The sequence below is a fragment of the Aulonocara sp. 'chitande type north' Nkhata Bay genome, linkage group LG5 (genome assembly GCF_057382095.1).
Source record: "Aulonocara sp. 'chitande type north' Nkhata Bay isolate Kocher_YH1m ecotype deep benthic linkage group LG5, A_spYH_male_GT1.1, whole genome shotgun sequence".
In the NCBI taxonomy this organism is placed as follows: domain Eukaryota; kingdom Metazoa; phylum Chordata; class Actinopteri; order Cichliformes; family Cichlidae; genus Aulonocara; species Aulonocara sp. 'chitande type north' Nkhata Bay.
The window spans coordinates 18,904,220-18,921,031 of NC_141348.1; the positions used below are offsets into that span (position 1 = coordinate 18,904,220).

The 16,812-nt window shown below is 40.8% G+C and overlaps 1 protein-coding gene across 4 annotated transcripts in view; it reads right to left on the minus strand.

Annotated features, from left to right (window-relative positions):
* Positions 1-1,447: 1,447 nt before the first annotated feature.
* Positions 1,448-16,812, minus strand: part of plxna1b (plexin A1b) — a 181,332-nt gene continuing 165,967 nt past the window's right edge. For 2 of the 4 annotated variants that reach the window (XM_086291844.1, XM_086291843.1), the window contains exons 23-32: positions 16,018-16,084; positions 13,086-13,232; positions 12,539-12,698; positions 12,027-12,130; positions 11,731-11,827; positions 8,923-9,113; positions 6,622-6,791; positions 6,092-6,304; positions 5,855-6,005; positions 1,448-4,920 (exon numbers count right to left, since the gene is read on the minus strand). In XM_086291844.1, the coding sequence (XP_086147970.1) occupies positions 4,825-4,920; positions 5,855-6,005; positions 6,092-6,304; positions 6,622-6,791; positions 8,923-9,113; positions 11,731-11,827; positions 12,027-12,130; positions 12,539-12,698; positions 13,086-13,232; positions 16,018-16,084 (1,396 nt within the window). In that variant the 3' untranslated portion in view covers positions 1,448-4,824. Of the gene's footprint in view, positions 4,921-5,854; positions 6,006-6,091; positions 6,305-6,621; positions 6,792-8,922; positions 9,114-11,718; positions 11,828-12,026; positions 12,131-12,538; positions 12,699-13,085; positions 13,233-16,017; positions 16,085-16,812 lie in introns of all 4 variants that reach the window. The other 2 variants (XM_086291842.1, XM_086291841.1) reach the window with 1 other exon arrangement.

Consider the following 16,812-nt stretch of genomic DNA (forward strand, 5'->3'; position numbering starts at 1 on the left):
CGGTAATCTAATTACCGTTTTTGCAATAGTAATCCCTTACTTTACTCGTTACTTGAAAAAAGTAATCGGATTACAGTAACGCATCCATCTCTGTAGAAGAGTGGCATGGGGTGGCAAGGGCCACCCTAAAATGATCCCTTGTCACCCCAAGTGCCATCCTAGTTTTGCATATGACAGTGTTTATTAAAACAAGATCGCATTAACACTTTGAGCGTAGTTACAGTCAACAGTGAATATAAATGCTAAAACTGAAAATATTGCATAGTGTTACACACGCTCTGCCCCCCACCCCCCTCAACCATTAACAAATGGTTCAGCCCATAACACGGACCGGCTTTTTTCTTGTTTTCAGTAGCTTAAAACCGTTTTAACGCTCTAAGGAAAGCGCAAAAACAGTAAAGAAAAAAAGTCACCACTTTCCTATCGGTGGAAGAATGTACCATGTCGACCAATTAAAAATAAATGTCAACACGTGGGATTTGGTTGTTTAGGAAGAGGGGAAAGTTTTGGGAGTGATGGTAACGCCAGCGAGACAGAGCGAGCGAGTGTGAAAGAGAGTTTTTAGATATAGGAGATTTATAACGTTTAGTGTGGAGTGTATAGTTAGTGTGTTGTCTTGTGTAGTCGTTATTTTGTTTTGTCAGTGAGGGCACTAATGAATGTCACAAAGGCACATTTGTAAACACTGTCACTAAGTAGAAAACCAGCGGAGTGATACACCTGTTGTCAGGCCTGCAGGTTTATCCCGGTGCTGTTCTCCTCTGTCTTTTGGTGGAAAAACTTTTTTTTTTTTTTTTTTTTTTTTTTTTTTTTTACTGGCACACATAATTTTTGGGGCATCTTATTGCGACACCAGATTGTTCTCTCATTTTAGTTTTAGTAATATTTTGAAATGGTTGTACAAAATAAAAATAAAAATGTCAGGTGTATTGGCTGCATTTTTAGATAAATAGTTGTATATGTTTACAAAATGTAAAATTTATATTTGCATTTCAAGTTATAAAAATTTACTAAAACATGTATTTATTTAAACGTGTATACTTACTGCATTTGAATCATTATAACCATATGTAACCACCTGCATATGTGTTTGGGGAAAAAAGGCTTTGATTTTGCTACCCCATTTGATTTCTTTGCCACCCTAAGAAAATTTCTCTAGATCCGCCCCTGGGTGTGACTAGGGCCTTGTGGTCAGAGTAAAGCAGGCAGCTAAACTTTCCTGGCAAAAGACTGTTTAAAGTTGTGAGGGTGACTCAATCGTCCATCGAGGGGGGCAGCATAAATGTAAACATTTGAGTAGCGGATTTTGGGGATCTCAAATTATGTGTACAGCAGACTGTCAAGTGATTAATGCAAGACATGTATCAACAAAGCTGCTCAACAACAACATTTTCATCTCTAAACACGGCTGATGACAAAATAAAAAAAATAAAATCCAAGCCACAAATTATTTAGCAAAAAATGTTTAATCTCTCCTTGATGCGTGTTTATTTACAAGTAGTAAATCTGCAAAATAGGAAATAACAGAATATTTACACAATGAATGTTAACCTGCAAACTTGTGACAGTCGCTTCAAGTCTGAAACTCTAAAAATGTATCAGTTATTGTAGTATTAAAATTCTTTAGCCACTATACTTGAAATTCCTTTGCTTTGCGTTTCCGTGGGTTCTATGCAACTTCCATTTTGAAGGAGGAAAAAAAAAGAAATAATGAATTTCCAAGAATCAGAAGCGAGCAGGAAAAAACACAGAATGATGCCAGGACTTCATTTGATTCAGCAATGGTTTGAAAAGGCAAAAATGTGATGAAGCTGAGAATTAAACATGACTTTGAGCTGAGTCTACTCACTCTGAAGGTTGACAACAGCAGCAAACCCAGCAATTCAATCTACAGCCTACACTCTTAGGCCACCGAGTAACAATAAACACAAGTCAGCTGTTGTAGTAAACAGTGAAAAATGAATAGTAGAGAAGGGCAGCTGGAAAAAAAATACATGTGGACTTGAGAAGAAGGTCAATTTAAAAGGCAAGTAGCCATGCAAATGATAAACAAGCACGACTCCCCCAGCAGTCGTTTAATCAACAGAGCTACGAGTGGAATAGGACACAAATGGAGCATGAACCTGAGAATGGATTGAGAATGTGTAAGTGTCTTTGAAAAGCCTGACAGATCATCAGCTGGACACCACAGCCTCAGTTGTGATGAGGGAGTGAGTGAATTTGTCCCTACTGCACTCATACAGACCATCCAGAGGACTGCTGTTAACAGCACCACTGAGTCTCAGCAGTCATTCATTTCCACGTGATCTATACAGAGAGAGCACCAAAATGTATGAATGCAGTAAAAAGTCAGAAGGGGGGAAAAAAAACAAAAAAACAAATCCAAAATATGATTACTTTTTTTGTTTTTCATAATAGACTAAGAACATTTTAGTGAAGGATTTCATTTCTATTAGAAATAATGTAACATGTGTAACCAACATGATGACATGAAAAGGAGAAATTTCTATCCAAGCATGGCCAGAGTGGTCCCTTTAAGACTGGCAGGTACATAGTGAGCTATCAAGTCCCAGCGAGTACTGGGATGAAGCTCGTAAGCATACAGCTGTAGAAGTCATGTTGCATCTCAGACATGTACAGTAAACAAAAGAGGATTGGACAGCATTTATGATCAGCATAAAATGACAGCCCTAATGTTCGATAGAAAAACAAGGTACAAGAGTTAAAGCAGCAAGTCACATTTCCATCACGACAACACAGACGCTCATCTGATTCAACAATTTCATTTTGATCCTAGAGATCAGGAAAATAAACCTTGAGTTCGGTCAAGTACTTCAACTTCAGGCAAACTGAAGAGACTTTTGTCTTCTGCGTACCATAAAATGTACAATTTACAGATAACAAATGAAAGTAAAAACAAAACCAAAAAAAACAACCTGATTACAAAAAAAATGGCAAACAGCTTTTGTTCATCATGAAAAAGTATACAATTTACAAATGAAGCAACAACAACAACAACAACAAAAAAACAAAAACAATATACAGACCAGTTTGGTTTTCGGCAAGCAGAAATAAACCCCTCTTATTTCTCACCATAAAGTCAAAAACCGTGACTTCAAAAAAAAAACAGAAACAAAGAAATCCTCTTATGAGAGCAGTAATATAAAAAGCTTAAGCCACACATGGCAGTAGGCTAGTTTTGAAACAAGAGCTGCAGGCAAAGATGAGGATTACTCAGCCTCGTGTAGCTAATGAACCAAAGTGTCTCACCTCTGTACACTTCTATACCCTCCTCGTGGACAGAAAGCTTAAACCCATGTCTCAAACATATATGTTCTCGAGGTGGAGAAATAACACTAAGTCTTTTCTTTGCACCTCTGTTGTGAGAACAGAAAAAAGGGGGGAAAGTGGCTTGAGGCTGGAAATGGCTTTTCTGACTTTGTTTCTCCACAGTGAAGTTCTACTTGACCTCACTGTGGTTGCTGAATGAACAGAGTCTGTAAATAATAAAGACTTTGCTCCTGCAGAACCGTCAGAAAATGATCCTTTCAGGGATGGCTAACACAAAAGCATGACCTCTGGAAAGTTAGACAGGGTGGTATCAGCGCAAAGAGGAATATTTAAGGTAGTGCAATGTAGCTACTTCATTGTTCCGTCACTAAACTACGAGCCACTAAAACTGTCACCTCTTGACCTTTGAATTAAAGAAACAGACACCAACGTGGCCATGATAAAGCAACCATCCTGTAGGTATATATTTGGCTTTGTGAAACCAACAGATTGCACTGATTGAATAAGAAACAACAGCAACTTCATGTTATCACCGTGACACCATGAACTCTACCTGGAAGATGTGGAGATGGGCGACTTTGTGTTTTTTCTTTGTCACTTTCAACAAGGATCCTATGATGGGTTGTTATTCAAAAACTTCTTTTCAGTCACTAGGCATGTTCATATTTAAAATCATATGGTAGCACATTCCATCTAACAAAATGTCTTTGCACTAAACAACATTCAAAGAAAACATGGCACAGTACGACTTTTTTGTTTCTTTTTTCGTTGTTTTTTTTGTCCACATCAAATCGTGTTTTGTCTTATTTTTATTGTATTTGTTGGTTTGAAAAGAAAAAAAAAAAGAAAAAAGTTTACTCCCTAATCTTTCTTTAAAAACGTAGCTGTATTTATATATAATATCTATATAGTCTTGCTTTGTAACGTTTCTGTAAATTGTGCAAATTCAGCAGTAATACAAGTGGCGAGAGATCAGAGAGTGGGCAGTTGATTACATTTATACAAAAAAGAAAAAAAATTCTAACTGTGACATCTGGAGTCACATGACCTAGAGAGATCCTCTCTCCATTGGCTCATCACAGATTGGTCCGTTCCGCTAATGATGCCGTATATGGAGTTCTTTCCAGGCTTCCGTTGTTTCTTTCCTGACCATCGCGTCATCACAACAAAACTCCTGAAATCAAAATCAAGCAAACCACAAACACCGACATCCACAATAATCAAATGCTGTCGAGTTGACATGTTCTCCATGTATGTATGTGTGAAAAAACGTCCCGTGTCCTAGCCTCTCACACAGACACACTGTATGGAGCTGCAGACAAACACACACACATACACATGTAAGCGTACACAGGCCCCGCCCATCTCTGCCGAATCCCCCCATTTTGCAGTATACTGCCTCGGTCCTTTTGCAGTTTCGTCTGTCGTATTGTTTGGGGGTTGGAGTTTTGTTTGTTGTCTGGGTGAGAGGAACGTGGGAGAGAGACAGATGGAGAGGAGGAGTGAGGAGGAGCAGGAGGTGCTCGATGGTCCTCAGCTGGTCAGCGCCATTGTGTCGATGACCTGCTCCAGCTTGCTCCTCAGTCTCTGTCTCCTTGCCTGCTCGTCTCGCTCCAAAGCTGACAAGATCTGGGGGGAAAAGGGGTTAGAGGTCAGCAAATGCTGCAAAAAAACTTACAGCTCCTGCTTTCAAAGCACAAAGATGTTATTCCTACATAAGGATGAATAAGGACTCCCACATGGCTGGGTCATAAAGCATGCAAAAGTTGGTTTAATTTATTCAGTTAGCCCGACTAAATCGCCTCTTAAATGTCTTTTTTTTTTTTTTTTTTCGCCTGTCCCATTTGGTTCTTTAGCCGTCAGAATTGTTGTCTGAAGACCAACAAGGATACCCAATGGATTTACTTTTCCAAATGGATCATCGTGGCATTGCCGTATTGGTCCATTTGATCGACCTTTGTTTTTATTATTTATTTTATTTTCAGTTGTTACAGACGGGACAGACATGAGTGAGGGATAGGAAAGGGAGAAAGAAAGAGGAAGGAAAAGAAAAACAGAAGGGGAGAGGGACAGTGAGAAAGGGGGGGGGGGGGGGGGGGGGGAATCTCCTGGATCACCTGTTGAGAGAAAAAGAATAGAAAACAAGCAAAAAAAACAAAAAACAAAGCAACATACTAAACACAACACCATCGCATTAATCTAGCTAAGTGTAAACAGCAATAAATACTAAATATTCAATGTTGTTGTGCAGCACGCAGGACAGACAGCGCACAATGTGCTTTGAAGTAGCAGCCAAGAAAGGTGTAATTTAAGTCTACGAGCAGTGAACACCCGTGTGCACACCTGTGTGGATCAGCGCGCTTGTATTCAAATGGTTTCCACATGTAATGGTCTGCAAGAGGATTTAAAGAGCCATAGCCCTGTCCCCCAATCGCCTCTTAAATGTCAATAAGACTGAAGGTAAGTCTTTGTATACAGACAAAAGTAACAGCTTGTATTTAGTATGTAACATTAGTACAGCTTTGTTTCCTTCTCTTAGGTAGTACTAAGACTTAAATCTCACCTCGTCCTTGTACTTGATGATGTAGGAGTAAATCTCATGTAGGGCTGACATGCTGTTGAACTGGTTAGCATGCAGGCGTGACTGCTCTGCGAGGTAGGCACTCATGTCCTGATCGCTGATAGCCGGCATCCTGGAAATGTCAGAGTAGTACCTGGACGAAAACAGTTGAATATTTGTATGAAATATAACAAAACACACAAATGTAACATTCACGTCTAATCCACCATGCTTACATACCTTTCTACCCAGTTTTTATAGTTGGGGATGTCTTTAGCATAAAGCAGCTTGTTTGATGGTGAGTCCTTCCCTAGTTTATGCTCTGAGGTTGAACATGAATCCATGAAGGTCTGAGCCACCACAGACAAGCAGGCATCTGTAATACTGTTCTTGTGGATGTCAAATACAAACTGTGGGTTCTTGATCACGTTCACCCAGAACCTCAGTGGAAGACTGGAAGCAGTAAGAAAAAAGGATGAGCTGCAGAGCTACAAGGCCTGGTCTATTAATGTGCAGAGATACCACACCAGTGCATTAAGCTGCATACACACTGAACAAGCAGTCTCGAGTGATTAGATACTAGAACTGGCAGGGAAAAATACAAGCGTGGTGCATTCTGTTGCACTAACAATGTAAAAGTGTTCCATATTTGTTGGCTTACTGTCCAATATTGTTCCTACTGAGCAACACCAATGCCAACAAAACACAAACCAGCAATCAAATATTGCCAGTCATGCCCTTTCACAGCTTGCACACGCGCGCAAACTCACCAGTTGCTCTTCCAAGTGTGCCGTACATCAGGGTCTGATATGGAGTGTTTGTCTGCCTGCTCGTCCAGGAAGTCAAACATGTACTTGATGGCGAGAGGCAGAGCGCTGCCTCGGTGCGCTGTGCTGAAGATGGTCTCAAACAGGTCATCCACAAATTTCTGGAGCGTACCCTGAGCACAGGAATCAATACTGGATTAGGAGTTTTACTACACTAGTTGACATTTTCCTGCTCTTTGGGGCTTTCACGCAAACAGCAGCATGCAAAAAGTGGTGAAACAAATTTTAGAAATGTGGAAAACTATGTGCCAGTTTGTTTGTGTACATAAGATTTTGTCTCCAAAGATGGACATATAGAGATAAGTGTTTTGTCCCCGTTACACTTAATGTTTCAACAGTCCAGTTACACAACTGCCTTTGCTTGCACATTCTTCTTTGCTGTCGTGGCTGCAGGCGATGGCTGTCAGTAGCAGGTACTTGGGATGACTCTGCTGTCAGTACTTCAACTTTGGGAGAATTTTTGATGATGTTGAGCACTTAGTGTTCTTTACAGTATTTAGGATAGGGCCCAATGAGAGTTCAGCCTAAGGCTGTTCTGCAGTGTTTTACCACATCGCACAACTCTGGAGAATTCAGAATCCTAACAAAGTTCTCTGAAGTTGAAATGATTTGATATTTCCCACAAGTTGTCACACGTTTGTCCCCGTTTTCAAGCATCCAGGCCACGTTTTACAAAACCTTTTTTGAAGCAGCCACAAGATGAATTTGCAGTTTTGTATTCGTTCACACATTAACAAATCAGCTTCCTAAACACACACACACACACACACACACACACACACACACACAGGTGTGGGGGCTGTAATAAATAAGAACAAACTGCAATGCTTTAGGTGCCCCCACCCCATTTGTCCTCCTCTGGCTTGTATGTTAATCACTTCCCAGTTGAGGCAGCATTGATGCAGCTAACCTTGCAGTTTCATAGCGGGGAGCTCATGGGAGCTCTGCAAATGAGAGCAAGAACCTGACATGGTTTTAGCATATGGACAAATGACATTTTATAATTAATGCAAAGAGGTATGTTTATATTCAGTGGTATATGAGCAGAAACCAACAGAAGGCCACGTGTTTTTATGTGTGTGTTTAAGATGTGCCAGAATTCACACATTAAAGTCGTCCATTTCTCACATTTAACAAGTTTAATAAAAAAATGCTAATTTGGCTTTTCATACATCTAATAAAACCCTTTTTTATATACCCCCTCGTTTCTCTGGCCCGAACAGCAAATGCTGACACTTAACTAGACTAAAACATTTGTGTTGAAGGCAACATTTTATCATATTATATCGTCAAGTTAATCATTGGAATCCATTATTCAGAGAACAGAACCGCTCTTACTCTTGAGGAAATGTGAAACCAAATGGGTGCATTTTGAATAAGAGCTTTTCTCTTAATGACTTTAGTTGGGTTTTTTTCCCTTGTGCTTAAGTGCAGTTTGTAACAATTAATGCAAAAATTAAACAAAGGTGTTTCTTGAAGGTAATTAGCACTGCTAAATTAATCCTTAAATAACATTATTTTATCATCACTTATTTTAGTGGAAGTATGAATTTGGGCAAAAGCTTTTACTTTATAGGAAACGTGTGCTTTAGACTGTACATAAATATATATGGCTGCAAGGCCTTCACAGCCATTTCTTAGCTGTTCTTTTATAGCTCTGAAAAGCTGTTGTTGCTTTAGCAGCTTCAGCAGTTAAAGAAAATAAAATAGTTTCTGTTTCACAACCTAATCTAACAGACATGGAGGCTCAGTCACACACTGCTCCGTAGTGGTTAACAACTAACTCGGGGAAGAAATACAAATTACCTGCCGTTTGTTTTTGCACAGTATCAACAAACACTTGACCTAACTCCAGCCTTTAAACCAACCTCTCTGATCATCATCTGAGGACACATGCTGCATAAAAACCTAAACAGTTTCCACAGTGTGGTCTGGAGGACATGGAGGAATTAGGTGAATAATGATCGTGGGGTACTGGCCTGGGCCTAAAAGCCCCGAGGCCACCAACAGAGGGCCCAGTAACACCAACCAAACAACTCAATAGTCAAAGGTCAACCTCCTAATTAAGACTCTGCATATGTGTGTCTTTGTGGAAAAGGTTACGAAAAATGTTAATGAGCTTAGAGACCACCACCAAACAAAGGTCAACAGGGGCTGCTGGTGGAAATGGGCTACATGACAGGGATGTGGTGGAGTCGGGAGGCTGGGTCTGCGCGTGTGAGAGAATACGCAGCCTCTTTTTACCTTTGTGGCCAACAGTCTGGTCAGGTAGATCTCAGACACCATCTTGCTCCCTCTGTCTCCCTCCCTCTGGTCTGAGTGGTCGTGGTTCTTCACCAGATGCCATAGCTTGGTGCCGCTCTCGAGGTCAGGGGTGATCATGGGTGTTCGGGAGCGCAAGCTGTCTGGACTACTGGCTGTCCTGAGCATGCTCTCTGCACAGAGATAAAGGAGGACGTGTTGGAGAAATAAGTCAAAGAGCCAAAAACCTTCATGCTGCTCTGTGTGTTAAATGCTATAAATTATGACTCATGCCGTCTTAATCACCATTTCAAGGAGAAACATTTATATAAGAAGAAAAAACAATGAGACAAATGAAATATCTGGCATAGCTGAAGACGGCAAAATCTGACTGAAGTTAAAAGCACTATTGAAATGTGACAGCTTTTTCTACTTACATGTCACTCTTTCACTGCAAAATAAATTCATCTATCACTCTCTCACCTGCCCCCTCTCTCCTTTTGTCGGACATTGATGTCATATCTGTGACACAGAGTATTACGCTTCCACTTTGAATGCTTGTCAGCTGCGTGACAAAGCAGCAAAGGACTGAGGGGTTTGAAATTGTCAGGACAGAATGTGAACCAGGTAAGCTCGGAGCAAATATGATGGGGGTGTTAGTGAGTATTATGTGTATGCCACAGTGGCAGGGCTCTGGAGTAGAGTTACTCTGTACAGTTATAGAGGTAGAAGAGAGGGGGGGACGGGGGAAAAACGTCGTGAGGAACTGAGATCTACTTCACAACATTAAACCAGTTATTACAAATATGGCATTTTGACAGCTCTGACATTTTGTTAGCTTAAAAATGTATCTAAAATATGCTGTTCTCCATGTGACTCTTTGATTTCACATATGTAAGAAACTTTCAAGATTTCTGATTCCTTTGCAACAACTTCAGTGCACCACTGCTATACTGTGTTTAGCTACGCTGTTGTTTTCCATGTATGCCCCCAAGAAGGCCAAGCATTTGTTTGAACAGATGTTCGAGGTTAAGGGATCATTAAACAGTCTTCTGCACAATCATGTATACAAGGGAAGCTTCAGGTAGCTGTCTGTGACAGCTACCCCCCCAAGGCAACTTTACTTAGACGAAGGAAGGCAAACACAAGAACAAGTAGTTTAAGTGAGCTAATATAACCAGATGAAAAACAGCTCTATTTTCCTGATCTGCCTCTTTAGGCTGAATGAAGGACATCAGTTTTATGTCTGTTAGACTTTCATGTGAACTAATATTACACCTGTAATAATTTATCACATAAGATATGAAGAACATCAGTGGACAGAACTGTGGCGTAAGTGAGTAATAGGGCTGCCACAAACGATTATTTTGATAGTCGACTAGTCACCGATTATTTTTGCGATTAGTCGACTAATCAGATCATCATCCATTAGACGTAAAACTACAGCTTATTGCACCAGCAGCATCTGCTCTTATATAACTATCATTAGCTTACAGCTTTAAGTGTTTAAGGTATGTGCTCACTAAAAGTAAAGACAAGATGATAGTTTGTTAAATTTTTATGAAATTTGCAGATTGTTTCGGTGAAGTTTAATAAACTCCTTGCTATCTAAACTATAATAGGACACTGGAGTATATTCTGGAGCATCCCACACTTCTGATAATCAGCTGTCTGCTTGACGTTTATTCAGCTGTGCAAAAACTATAACTTTAATCTCAGACAAACTGATTTACTCAGGAACAAATAAAATACTAAAAAAAAAAAAAAAAGCCAAACAATAACATTTTAAGTTATCTAAGTGACTCATATATATTTAACCTGAGTAGCGAAAGACGGCGGTGGGTTTGAAAACGATTTGCGGGGAGTCCGGTGTTCTCACGGCGCTAGTGAGCCTAGCCCCCGGCTCGCTAACGAGCTAGTGGGTAACAGATGTCTCCGAAAACGTCGGAGCGCTTTTGAAAATATGTGGTGTCCTGATAAACTGAGCAGATATTTGAGGTTTACACAGCTACATTCTCGCCTGAAAATATGTTAAACGTTTATTTTGTGACCCAGAAAGAAGAATAAGAGTAACATTAAAACTAACTAGCTGCCGCCATTGTTGGAAACTGCGCTGGGCCGCGCTATGAATTCTGGGACACAGCTGCTTCTTCTTCTTCTTCTTCGGGGTTTAACGGTAGCTGACATCCTTGTACATGCAATGCTGCCATCTTCTGTTTCAGTCCGTTATTACACTCTTAAATCCTGCCACTTATTCCTGCGTCTTTTGTGATCTTACAAAGTTTCAAACGACGCGTCGACTATTAAATCAGTCGTTGACGATTTTGATAGTCGACGTAATCGTGACTAGTCGACAAATCGTGGCAGCCCTAGTGAGTAATAATAAAACTACTATCCACTCCTCTACAGCAGAGAGGAGAACTGACACGAAACTCTTTCAAAGGTTTGGAACTCACTTAAAACACTGTGTGGAGAAATGTACTATATTACTGATAAGGGCACAAATACTTGATTAGCAATATCATATTTAATGGCTTCCAGGGGCCAAAGTATGTAAATTGAAACCAGTATTTGTGGAACAGTTTGAACCAAGTCCCAGGTCATGTAAACAGGTGTGAAAAGCACTGAGCTAATTTGCTAATGTAGATGAGACAGATGCCAAATTAACATGTGAAAGGTTCTGAATGATGTTTTTAAAGGTTCTTTCTATGAACAACATCCCAAGTTTTGCAAATAAATAAATAAATAAAATTAACAAGTCAGAATTTTTATAATTCCACACATACAATACACACACACCTTCTTTCGTACCGTATCTGCTGAGGGATTTGGTGAATGTGGAGGAGTTGGAGATGTTGTAGGCCGAGTTCTGTTTGGGTACCAGGGCAATCACTGAGCCATCTGTCACCTGAAGCAGACATTCAACCAGCAGCAAGATTATTGTCCAGCCAAAGAAACTTTCACAGTGCTCACATGGAATTTATTTCTGGATTTTTCATTTTGATAAGTAACCTAAGAATCCATAAATACGCCATCAATAAGAAGCACAGAGGTTTTTCTCCAGCATAGCTTCAAGGGATTCTGTGCTGTATTAAGAAGCTGGTTACCTGGTAGTGAGCTAGGGTGTTGAGTCTCTTCCAGTCATTGTCGATCTTAGTGGTGACATCTTCATCCTGAAGGATGATACGAGCCATCCTGCCCTGCCGCCATTCTGTCAGACACACACAAGAGTGCTAAGTAAGGTTGTAATGTCTAATAGAAAGGGAATAAGAATCTTTCAAGACAGACAGCATAGACAGAGTCAGTGCCCCTTTTAGGCACACCAATCAATTCTCATCATAAACTTAAACTTCCAAACAGCAAATCAGGTTTCTACGACTTAATCTACTGTAATTAGATCGAATTCAGAGTGAGTGTAGTGCAGTTTTACGGACTTTTAAACACATTACTAGATGTTTTTTAGGATCAGAATTCCCACTCCTGTCAGAAGTGCCTCCCTTCTGTGTCAGAGAGCTCTTGAAGCAATTCCCTCTTTATCTCCCATAGCAGCGCAGCTGTGTGTTATGACTCTCCGTGTGATTTGATATTTGTATGTTGTTCATTTTTTCCAGCTCCTTACCAAGGTCCATATCTGAGGCCTTTGGTCTCTGGGAATAAGGCGTCCCTTTGTACACAGCATCCAGCAGCTTTTCCTTCACCTGTGTCACTGTGTCACAGTTCAGGCTCTTCACTGTCACCTCTGGAGCATTTTCATTCTCCGGGTTCACACAGTGCAGCGTCTACAAATGCAAAGGGCAGAAGGGAAAGAGCACAGGTTACATTTAGACCAGAGGGTCAGCACAGGCTGGAAGTAATAACTATTGATGTGTTAGAGCATGACCCTGTGGTTGTGTTTGACCTGCAAAGAAACACTTCATATGGCACCTCAGAATCAGTGTTAAAGAGCAGAAGGGGTGCACAGCTAGCTATTTATTCCTATCAATACAGGCATAATAATGATTTAGCAGGTTGGATCCTGTTTTGATAAAAGAATATTTTCCAAAATTACTGGACAAATATCAGCTCTGCATCATTGCGCTGTTTTAGTTGTAAGCATCCATCTGCTTTACAACCTTGTTCAGAAACAAATGCGCCTGTGTCCAGAAAGTATGTTTTTGAGTACTGACCAAAGTCTTGTAGTCAATTTGCTGTCTGATGAGTTTATCCTCGCTCAAAGAGTAGCGGGCTTCTCCTGTGATTGCATCTATTGGCCCCTTTTCCATTTGTTGCTTCATGGCACAGTACAGCATGAAGAGAGGTTCCCCGGCACATTCCTTCAAAAAGTGAGACACGCAGTTGTATTATGAAGTAGGAAGAGACAGGTATCAAGGAAAAGTGACAAAAGGTTATATGAAGAAAAGGAGAGAAAGACATACTGTACAAAGTGAAAACTGAACATTGAACTGTTCAAGAACTTTCCAAGCAAAAACACGGCAGCAAAAAGTGCATAGCTTTTCAGAGCAACTCTTCAATTATATTTCTAATCTTCTTTAAGACAACCACAGGCGAAGCAGTAAAGGACAAGGCCACGGCTTGTGTTGGCTACCAGCACACTAAAAACAAAAACCCTCCCCCCCCTGACACAACCTCCAGCCTCTCCCCTGTGTCTCTTCCTCAGTAAGAAAAAATAGCCTCTATTTGTGTGTGTGAGCAAGTGAGTGAGCAAGGAGGAGAGAATTTATAGTGTGAGTGAGTGGCAATTGATGGAGAAGTTAATAGAAGGTTAACGACTGAGGGGTGAAAAACGCTGGGAGAAGCACTTTGGTGTGTGAGACGTGTCAAATGGGCAACAAGCACTGGGATGTTGGGTTCCCTGTCTCTCTTTTCTTCACACTCGTTTCTGCTTCCCCTCTTTTCCATTCACTTGTTCAGCAGGCCTGCAAACTAAGCACTGCCTGTATGGCTTTGTATTTTCTCCTTACAGGTGTCATGTGCCGTCTTTCCTGACTTCTTGTTAATATTTTAACACTGCACAGTGTTGATTTTAACTAATTGAGATATATTTATATTTTATGACCTTCAAATTAGGTGCGCTGATGAAAAAGCATTAAATTATGATTTAATTACTTGCAGCTCAGGAGGTCAGAAAGACTGAGAATTACTGGTTTAGATAATCTATCTTAATCATTGCTTGTTTAGAATAACTTAGTGTTGCAATGCTGTGCAAATCTCTGATCTCAGCAAGCAATTTGTCGAGTACATGTTTATCGCTGCAGACAAAACTGATGACGTAAATGCGAAATGAGGATATGTGTGTGTGTGTGTGTGTGTGTGTGTGTGTGTGTGTGTGTATATTTAAAAGCGTTCATGGTGTGATAATGTTCACATTAGTGTTTTTTAACCAGTGATTCACATTTTCTGTCTGCAGCTTTGTGCCTTGAGGCAAAGCCGAATATTGCAAGTGCTGCCCTCCGAGCTTCATTGGACATGTTCATGCATCAACGCCAGTCAGTCATCTTGGTGAGCTGTCAGATGAACTCTGTGGGATAATCTAGCACTGCCTGCCTCCTATGGTGAAAACACAGCACACTGGCAGACGTCCTCTCTGTCTAGCAGCATACAAACCAGCTCTGCGCTGCGTCTCAGTCCTTCTGTCTCCTTCAAATGGTGCCAGTGAGGAAAAGCAGCACTGATGCTATACGTTTCTAAAAGCATTGTGTCGCGCAGACATTTTGCTGCGCTACAGTGTTTTTGACTTCAGTGTCCTGTTAAATTAATTATAATATATGCCATTTGTTCATTGAATTAATCTAAAGCAATCACATTTTATAATTCGTCTAAAATTCTCTCTAAAGCAGAATAAAGTGACCATGTGATCCCACACAAGCTTGTGCAACAGAGGACAAGTGAATGCTTAGAATAGGGTAATGGATAAAAGGATTTGTTTTCCTATCTCTTGTTCGTTTCGTAGGTTAAAGCTCTATCTCTTTGAACAGGTACTTGACCTTTACCCATCTCTATTTACACCTGGCTGAACTCTGAAATTGTTCCAGGCCTTTCTTTCATGTTACTCCCAAAAACATAGGAGAAAGAAAGGCATTAAACTGCAAAGGTTGGATGAAAGCGAGGCTTAATCTTGCTGCTAGCTACAGAAACTCTTTACTTCAGTACTCATCCCCCCACCCATATTTCCCTACACGCCCTTTAAACCCTCCAAAAACACCTCTGCCCTCTTTTTAACCATTTTCTTTCCACAATCTTCCGTGTTTTTGCTTTTTTTTTTTTTTAATTGTTTCTCTGTTATTTTTGTCTCCACTAAAGTTCATAAACACAGCTGCTGAAAAAAATCCCTAACAGTTTTTCTGATAACCCACTCCCCTTTTACTGAACCACACTCTCGCCGTCCAGTCTCTAATTTGGAGCCAAGACACACATGCGTGCACAACCAGAACGGACACACTCGCATACACAGATGCTAACTGGGATCCCCGAGGGCTTGGCTGGTTTCTTGTCCACCAGAATGCCTGCCCTGGCGGGGGTTTAAGGCCCCGCTGCTAACTGATTAGTTGCAGCAATGTTTGAAAGCTGAGAATGTGTGTGTGGAAGCAAGAATTTATCACATTTTAAGCTATAGTGAGTCCCTGTGATATGAAATCAGAGAGAGGATTTCAAAAGACAGACAGAAGAGAAATAAGAGAATGCAATTGTGTAAGATGTGTGGCTTCCTGTTTTGATAAGCCCCAACTGTCTGAAGAGCCATCCAGACACACAGCCATGCATACACGCACAGACACTTTCCTGGCTCTAAAAGAATCAAGCTTGGGACAAAGAAAGGACAGGTTAGTGCGACAGTCTACGGTGATCAAACCAACATGGCCAGCTGTGTCTGAACAGTGCTTCAGACTCTGCAGATCCCTCAACTGGTAGAAAGAAGAATTTACCACATGAAAGGCAGAGGTAAGGAATAGGAACCCTGCTGCCTCTGCCTTATCTAATGCTGCAGCTGTGAATGTGTGCGCTTGTTAGTGAGACATTTTTCAATTCTCAAACACCAGTGGTGATGCTGTTGCTTCTGCAATTGTGTGTATCTGTGTGTGTGCGCCTCTGGGACAGTTTTACCTTGAGGAACTTGTAAAGCAGGAAGGTGAACCAGTTGGTGAGCATCTTCTCAGCAACCGACTCCGTCCTGGGAGACCGATGAAAGAAAATGGGAGAGAGAAAGGAGAGGGTAATGGGTGAGGGTGAACTGGAAATAAAAGACAGTAGTATGTGCCACAAGTGGAGCGTAAAGTCTCTGTATGAGGAGGTTTTGGCATCTTGGACTGCCTGGTTATAATCTATGGTCAAAAAAACAAACATTTGAAACACGCTTGCATGTCAAAGACACTACATGACATTATCAGTCTTCATGCAGTTAATCTTCAGACAACCAAAGAAAAAGATAATGTAAGAAAGCAAATCCTTCAGTTTCTTACATTGCTCCATCCCCTCTTCACACTACCTCTAGGCAAACCCACTAATCTTCATAAAAAATACAGCAATTAGTATAACTCGCTAACTTCTCTCGTTAATCACAAAGCTGCCATGTAATGAGGGGAACCTCCGCACGTGCATGTGTCAAGCAAACACGTGAGCAACAAGTGCATGAAATGAAAACCGAGCAATTAAATGACTTATTGTGTCTAATTTGTTAAATACCTGAGAGGGACACCGGCACTCTAGGTATGTGGGTGGAAACAGGGGGGGGGCAAATAAAAATCTTTCTCTGTGTTACCGCCACACTTCCATGCTTTTCACATTAGAAACACTTGTTTTCTCTTATATTGACGTGGGGTACACCTGTGTTACTAGGTTATCTAACTGGGCCACGTTCCAATACTTATCGCAAATATTAGTCGTTCGGTCATTAGGACG